This window comes from Etheostoma cragini, chromosome 12, assembly GCF_013103735.1.
Source record: "Etheostoma cragini isolate CJK2018 chromosome 12, CSU_Ecrag_1.0, whole genome shotgun sequence".
Lineage (NCBI taxonomy): Eukaryota > Metazoa > Chordata > Actinopteri > Perciformes > Percidae > Etheostoma > Etheostoma cragini.
This window is the reverse complement of record NC_048418.1, coordinates 21,493,524-21,501,764: the sequence shown is the minus strand read 5'-3', so window position 1 is coordinate 21,501,764 and position 8,241 is coordinate 21,493,524. Positions and strand designations below refer to the sequence as shown.

At 45.5% G+C, this 8,241-nt stretch overlaps 1 protein-coding gene across 3 annotated transcripts in view; it reads left to right on the top strand.

The window, feature by feature from the left end:
- The first annotated feature begins 1,446 nt into the window (after nt 1-1,446).
- Nucleotides 1,447-8,241, top strand: part of LOC117954088 — a 21,771-nt gene continuing 14,976 nt past the window's right edge. For 2 of the 3 annotated variants that reach the window (XR_004658732.1, XM_034887589.1), the window contains exons 1-2: nt 1,447-1,627; nt 2,639-2,955. Coding sequence is in view for 1 of the 3 variants with exons in the window: in XM_034887589.1 (XP_034743480.1) it covers nt 2,841-2,955 (115 nt within the window). In the remaining 2 variants the exon portion in view is untranslated. The remainder of the gene's footprint in view (nt 1,628-2,638; nt 2,956-8,241) is intronic. The other variant, XR_004658733.1, reaches the window with a different exon arrangement.

Below are 8,241 nucleotides of genomic sequence, written 5' to 3'. Positions count from 1 at the left end.
TTTTAGGAGGAGGACTGATACTTTATGGCTGGCAAGTCAGTTTGATGTGTGTGTTGTAATGTGTATTTGAGGAGCAAAATATGCTTGTTCTGGGTAATGCTAGAGAAAGATAAGTGTGTCTTATCTTGGATCTCAACAAGTCCCAAATATTACTTTTGTTTATTCCTAGCAGGTCTCTTTTCCCTCCTGATGTTACGCACGTCCTTATTATCTGATGTAGAACTGCTAAGAAAGTCATTTCTTAAGAAAGAAAAGTAAAGATTCTTTGGGAACAGTTAACTAAATTTCTTTGAGTTGTGGACAAAACATGACATTTTTTGCAAAACAACTAATTGGTTAATCCAGAAAATAATCGACAATGAAAATAATAGTTAGTTGCTGCCCTAATCTGACAGTACATTCCTGCATGTCATGCACCTCAGCTGTGCATTGTCGCCTTGTTGGTTGCACCTATAAATAGCTCTGTGGCAGAGACCAAGGGATCCTCCCTGCATTTGTCTCTGCCTCGGTGCGGAGAGTGGGCCCGGAGAGGAGAGCTGAGGAGCTATTTACCCAGCCTTTGTGCTCGGCGGGCCTCAGTGTTTGCCCTGCAGGGAGTGCCTCAGCTGGAGGGCCTTTCCATGTGTCGGTAGGTGGGTGGAGCAAGGTGGCAGGTCGGAACGGGACTAACCGGCAATGGTGGAGGGGTGGAGAGTGGTGGGGAGCTCGGCCGGTGGAAGGTGCGTGGTTTGTGTTGCAATGAGCAGGGTCTGGGAGAGAGACCACTTTGCCCATCCTTCAGGCCGGACAGCAGGTGATACAGTCTGGGACAGAGGTCAGGGCAGGACTGTCCGGGAAAACATATGAAGCGTGTGTGTGTGTGTGTGTTTGTGTGTGTGTGTGTGTGTGTGTATGTATTGGCCTACAGGTGTGTGCAATCAATGATGCATGTGCACAAGGAATGTTTCTTAACCAGCCTACCGGGCGCAGGCCCAGGGTCAGTGGGCCTCTGGCCTCTGTTAGACATTAAAACAACTACAAATAGGCACAAAACAACCGCAAAGAGATATTGGGTTACCAGAATTGAATACAAAGCAAGGAGTCTTTTGTGGTGTTATTATATCTCTTTCAGTCTGGGTGTTTTGCTCCTTTGTTGGAAGGGTGGGGGGCCTTCTACGTGTCTGTGTCTCTTATTGCGTCCATGCATGTGTGTGAATCCATGTGTGTGTGCACGCCTTGAAGTGGAATATCATGAAACCCTCCACACATTTTATGAGCCACTAGTGTAAACACTAAAGGACAGATGTCACTTGCTGGATTCTTCTACTGGAACTCTTTTCCAGAAATACTCCATGACTGTCCTTTGTGACAATCACTTACCTCCCTCCCTCTCTCCCTCCCCCCTTTCAGCGCAGGAACAAAAAGACATCTGAGCTATGTGGATGGGGAAGAGAAATCACAGCACTTTGTACAGCGGCCACCGCGCTCCGGTTTCACACAGTCTCTGACAGGCGGAGCGGCGCGCTGTTTTTACGCATCGCCTCCAGTCCTGCGAGGCATTGCAGACATTGTTTAGTAGCCGTGTAGTAGACTCCTGCGAGGACACCGGAGCGCCACAGTCTCTGACAACTGGATACCTGAGTCCAAAGTAAGAGAGTTTAAGAAAAACTGCAGCGCTTGCTTGGAGACGCGGACCGTAGCTGCGTAAAGACGTGACGCGTGGACTTTTTAGGACCTGTTATGCTAAAGAAATATATATATTGGCCCGTCAGATCTGCGTTTTCTTCAGGTTAAACTTCACAATTCAAATCCACGCGTGAAAGAAGAAGGAAAGAAGATTTTCGTCCTAAACAAGGGGACCGCGCAGAGTCGCTCGTCGGACGTTTTGACACTCTTGTTGACGTTGACTTGACTTTAATGTGACGCAGAAAACGTTGTGAGGAACATTTCCCGCGGTGTTATTTACCCATTAACTATACAAGCTGTTTGAAGGCAAGACTGAACAGGTTACTGGAGGTAAGGAGAGGGGAGTCATGCCTGAAAAACTGGCTTCATTTCATTAAACGATGGTTGGACGTGAGTCACTAGGGAGACGGCACGAGGAGCAAAAAGAGGACAGACAGTTTTTTTACACTTCTGACTGTCTGTCCTTCTCTCTCGGTAACCGTGCAGGAGTGCTTTTGTCACCGCAATCTAACTTCTCCCTAATAAGATTGTATATAGGCTTCACTCTGCATTCCCCAGTCAGCTGTAAAGTTTATTTTCCCTGGCCTTCCGTCTGCAAAATGTCAATCATAACAAGTTGTTTGGTCTCGTAGTCTTTCTTTAAATACACATTTCTTTAAAAACTGACAAGACGTCTGAGACCTGTTTCCAATACAGTTGGACATGTTTCAGGATGTTTCTTAAAACAAGATGAGAAGTGACGGATGAAGAAAATGAGCCATGATTCATTTCACACAGAGTTCATAAAACACTTGCTTCAGGAAGTTTTTTGTTGAAATTGTGTTATAAAAAGTGAAAAAAGGCTCTCATCCAGGGGTGATATTTCACTCAAACATTTAAGAGCCATTAGAAAACTTGAGGTAAGATAGACAGTATGACTTGATCTCGCAGTTTAAGAATGTATTCACCATCCACCCTCTCTGTTCTTGTCCAGGGTGCTGAGACTCTGCAAGTAGCCGTGACAGGACACCGGCCAGAGAGAGAAAGGGATTTTGGCCCGCGTAAATAACTAAGAGGAGGAGGCGCCTCTCGCGTTGAAGCAAAACCGCTTTAGATGGATTCTTCATGTTTGCTTCAGCCTCAGTGGAGCCAGCCTGCTCTGAACACTTACAAGCCGTGACAATAAGGTGTAAAACATGACACTTCGCGGTGTATGGATAGCCAAAAACATGAGCTGCGCCCAGCGTGGAAGAAGCGGCTCCGCTGTCCTGTCCTGTGCGCGCTTGGAGCAGAATGCGCACAAGGCAGCTGGTAAGGCTCCATTCACATTCTGTAGAGTTGTCTAGGCTACATAGGGATTTAGGACAATGCCATTTAGAGGAATCTCGTTGGGTATCTTTGTGCGTAATGTTGCTGTGAAAGCCGACTCTTGTCTTTGTTTGCTGTGTCAACACCGAAACTGCTGTTTGATGTTTGATTTCTTTTCACATCTGCGGCTTTTTGCTGAGCTCTAACCCTCCCTGCGCGCACTTGTTTAGGGTCCTTGGACTCTGGGGCTCCTTGGGAGCGTGTTTATTGGGAGCAATTGTGAGAGGAGGATGGTTGTTTCTCTGTTTCATTAATGGGAAGTTTTATGATTTATGGACTGACGTGTTTACAAGGTGCCAAGAGTTTACTGAATTTTAAAAAAGGACAATCAAAATAACTGAGTGTGTGTGTGTTTGAGTGTGTGTGTGTTTGAGTTAGTGTGTGTGTGTGTGTGTGTGTGTGTGTGTGTGTGTGTGTGTGTGTGTGTGTTTGAGTGTATGTGTGTGCGTATATGTTTGAGTGTGTGTGTGTGTGTTTGTGTGCGTGTATGTTTGAATGTGTGTGTTGTTTTATTATGGATGAGGAGGAAACAGTGGCAGTCAGGAAGTGAGTATGACCCTCTGTGGTGGGCTGCAAATCTAAATATCAAAGTACTGGACACACACACACAGACACACACACACACACACAGCTGCATCCATTTCCCTCCTCTCCAGTACCTCTGAGGGGATAAGTCTTATAAGCTTTAGGTGTTTTGACGTGCAGGAAGTCAAGTCTTTCCATGTTCAGAGGAATCTGTGGGATTGTTTCAGCTCTGTGACCATGAACACTCTCTGAACTCTGGATTTTTCTGGATCTTTAGTGCACTCACAGCTCCAGAAATTGGTTCTTTCCTTCCCAAATTGTGCCATTTGTCTGGATTTGTCCTTTCAAAGATGTAAAAGAACATGCATGATACATCAGTGAACTTTCATTCTTACTCTCTGACTCAGTGTCCCACTGACTCACTGAGTCATGTCCATACAATGTCGCTCATGCACGCAGACGAGGCTCAGTCAGTGGACGGCAGGCCTCTGATGTTCAGAGTAGAATTTTGCTTTTTTGTTTTTTTTTCTCGTCTGTTCTTCACATCTCAAAGTGTGTGTGTGTGTGTGTGGGGGGGGGGGGGCTTGGGTATCACCTGAGACATGTCACACATCCCCAGCGTCGTCCCCCCCCCCACTACATGCCTGTAAACTGGGTGTAAACTTGTTGTGAAACCACCTTGTTTTTCTTTACTCATGTCATTCAAAATTGCCAGTTTGTTCCCAGGCTGAACATGAGAGCGTCGCCTCTGCTTCAGGCATCTCGCACACCCCCGTCACGCTGCCACAGCTTTCACTTCCTCCAGTCAAAGGTCGTGGGGTCAGCGGCCCTGCCGTGGGTCAGGTACGGCGGGCCGGCGTGTTCTCTCTGCCAGCAGCCTCCTGATGTGTGGTCTGGTTTGTTTTAACTGGCATGTGGCTTTACGAGCGCTAACGTGCCGTTTGTTGCTGTTACGGCTTTTACTCTCTCCGGCTCTCATGCTGCTCTGTGTTGCCACTCAGACTCACAGAGCCAGTTGAACGCTCGTAAAGTAAACAACAAAATAAGTTATCGTTATTGCCACTCATTAAAATAGAAGCATCCTCGTAGATATGTGGCCATTGAAGCTGGAAACAGGCTGTTTGTCTTCCTCGGCCCCTGATCTTTATCAGTCACTGAGGTTTCAGTTGCAGAGCCTAATATGTCAATGTATTTTATTTCATCAAGACAGAGACATGTGGAGCATAAAAGCCCACATATGTTTAGAAGATGCAACTCTGCAAGATAGCTTTCTTATTAAATTTGCCAAAAACATAATATCTAGCTCATCCTACAACCAAGGAGAATGAATCGGGAACAAAAGCAGAAAGGAACAAATTCAGTCACTTTTGGAGCTCAATACATTAGCAAATAAATGATGAAGAACAATGCTTAGAACCAAGTAGTGTTGTTTCTTTCTGCTGGCCTTGTCTCCCTTTCAACAAACTCACTTTAATGCTTTGATTTCTTGATTTGAGACGGCGTCATCCTGCACATTTTCAAGATGAGACATTTGTCAGTCTAGTGTTGCTGGCCAGGACTTGTGATTAATCATTAAAATATCCTTTCTGTTTATCGACATTTTATTATCAAAATGAAAGGAAGAACATGTTTAGATGTCAAAAGAAATTTTTGTGTTCCCTTCCCACTTCACCCTGTTTCTCTTAAATCTTACATGGCAATGAGATGTTTGCACAACTAAAGAAATATTCAGTATACACACCAAACGTGATTCAAAAACGATTCCAAATTACTTAAATAATTACAATTAATAGGTTAGACTAAATGACTTGACAAATAACTACTGCGTTACTGAAACCGTACAGCTTAATGGCGTTTTTCCACTGCGTGGTGTCTACTCGACTCGCCTCGATTCTACTCGCCTTTTTTAGTTTACCATTATGAAAAGTAGTCCCTGGTACTAGCTAACAGGTACTTTTTTTTGTATCACCTCCGTCAAGCTTCCAAGCGAGCTGAGGCGTTACCAAAAGGTGACGTGAAAACCTGCAGACTGCTGATTGGTCGGAGAGAATTGTCACTAATCACTTCATCATCAGTGCTAGTGACAGACGGGGGGGGGGGTTAAATAGTTTATCCAGCGTTTCTTTTTTTTCCTCCAGGTTTAACAGAAACTAATTTGCCTTCTGGTTGTGGCAACACGCCGAGAATCAAAAACAACACACCTTCGACGTTCTGTGTGTGTGTGTGTGTGTGTCGCTTTAGGGCCACGGCAGCTTCCTGCCATGACGACCAGCCACGGCTCGCCTCACGCATTAGGCGGCACTAATCTGTAATGGGAAAAGGAAGACGGGGCAGCGCGGTCGAGGCGAGGCGAGACGAGCAGGTACCATTAATGGAAAACACCATAAGAATGCTAAGTGTTTGTTCACCGGCCAAGACCGAAGGCCCGGTACTTGTAATCGACTCTCCTGATGGTTCTTCTGTTTATCACGCTTTATTTAAGGAAGCACAAGCACAAAGTGTGCATGCAGTGTCAGGGGCGTAGCACAAAATGTTGGGCTCTGTAGAAATGCATTCTCTATGGCCCCCTCCCCACATCCACAGCTATTCATTCTAGCATCTTTTTGGGCTCTCCTCACATGGGGGCCCTGGGTACTCAGTCCCCTCTCCTCCCCCCAGTCCGACGCCCCTGCAAAGTGTACGTAACTGTGGCTCAGAATGTTCATCCACTATGTGTGTGATGAGATTGTGAAAAGCTCTAAGTAATGTGCTGTCAACTAATGAAACCATAAGCTGCAAACATTTCACCGTCATTTAAATGTTTACCAAGTTGCCTTTTTTCGTTTTTCCCTTCTGATTGCAGATGAATTCCTTTTACCAAATTCCCTCTAATGCTTGACTTCGAGATGTTATCATGCACTGGTGTTGCACATTTCCAGGATCAGTCAGACTCCTTGCACTTTATAGATTGTTACATAATCAAAATCCGATTAGGTCTTGTACTATAACTTTAATTGTCCTTCAAAAAAAAGCACCCACTAGAGAACAATAAAGACAGAATCTTGACACACATAGTTGGAAGGGACCTTAATGCAAAAGGTAAAAAGCACGGATAAGGCGCAAGATCATAACTCTTCAGACTTCAGTTGGGCAGGTCAACCGATCCAAGCGTTTTGCTCCTTCCATGCATCAACACTTAACGCGGTGAAGTATTCTCCAATTAAACGAGAGTGCAATCCTTTCAGATGAGTGGAACCCTGTCATTAAAAGATGGACGTTTGTGTTGCACAGGGAGCCTGGTCCTCAGCTGTGTCTCAGCCTCGCTGTGTAACGTTACTCTGGTTGTTTTGTCCCAGCACTAAGGAGAGAGTGCAGCCAGAGAGATTGATTATGCAACCTGGAGTGCCACAGGGCAGCTTCAATCTGGAAGTGCTTAGAGTACGCAGTGAACCACAGTGATTCCTTCAGGGCAAATTGAAGGAGGCATGATCTGACAAAAAGGAATTTCAATTTGTTAGATGTATTCCTTCAGACAAATGCTTCCCAAGCTACTTATGTTTTCTAGGCCTTTGCGTACGTAGCCGTGGACAATCTAGTGTAAGTACGCCGAGGGAATTATTTCTGTCTCTGATCTTGAATTGTTTTGTTGTTGTTGAGCCCTTTGGCTTCTTCAAGTTCAAATAGCTTAAATTATTTTTGAACAAAGCGGCAGTTAATACTTTCGGAGCCGCTGATGAAACGTAAAGCGGACTCCTGTCCTTATCGTGAAATCGGCCTCCTTGGAACAACTTTTTTCTGAAAACGCAGAAGAATGTTAACTAGCCCAGTGCAGTGTTTGTGTCTGTGAGAGGGATTTTTTTTCTTCTTCTTTTTTTTGATACAATAAGCTGTATTCTTCTGAAATTAGCAGGTCAGATTCATTAATCACAGCGGCTGAGGGCTGCTTTGAACTATCAGGCCAGGTCATTAAACCCAGTCTGTCTGGGGCACGAGCGGGCGACATGGAAACACTTTGGAGAGCGCTGGTTCACCCACAAGACACACTAATAATGACCTGTGTGTGTGTGTGTGTGTGTGTGTGTGTGTTTGTGTGCGTGTGTGTGTGCGTGTGTGTGTGTGTGTGTGTGCGTGTGTGTGTGTGTGTGTGTGTGTCACAAATGGACACGTTTCTGAGTGCTACTCTCGGCCTCAGTGTGGGCTTAATTTGGAGAAGTAACAACATGAGAAGGGAGCAGGAAAAGGTCGCGAGGGTGGGAGAGGGGATTTCAGTGGGTGATTGTGTATATCTGGATGTGTGTGTGTTTGTGTGTGGGGGTGTGTGTGTGTGTACAAAGCCACTCTGTAGTGACAATATCCGTTTTACAAAGTGTGTTTGAGAGAAAATCTATTCCTCCTCATCTCTCTTTCTGTTCTTTCGCTCTGTCCTCTTAGCGGCCTTTAAAAGAGTCGCCGTCCTCACAAACACCGGAAAGTGAAATCCTACCCTGGGATCACCGCTCCAACACAGCTAAAAGTTGTTCCCATTTAAGGTGAGGCTCACCCAAGCGCTCTCTGTGTGGCTCCCTTTTAAAACCAACTTAATCAGGCAGGAATTTGGGTTATTAGGGTCAGGGACTGTTAGGAACTGCCTTAGGGAGAAATAAAGTGAGGAAGAGAAGAGACGGTGAGGACACAGATGTGTTGCGTCATGAGCTTGTCTGTGTCTCAGTACTCGGGGGGGGGGGG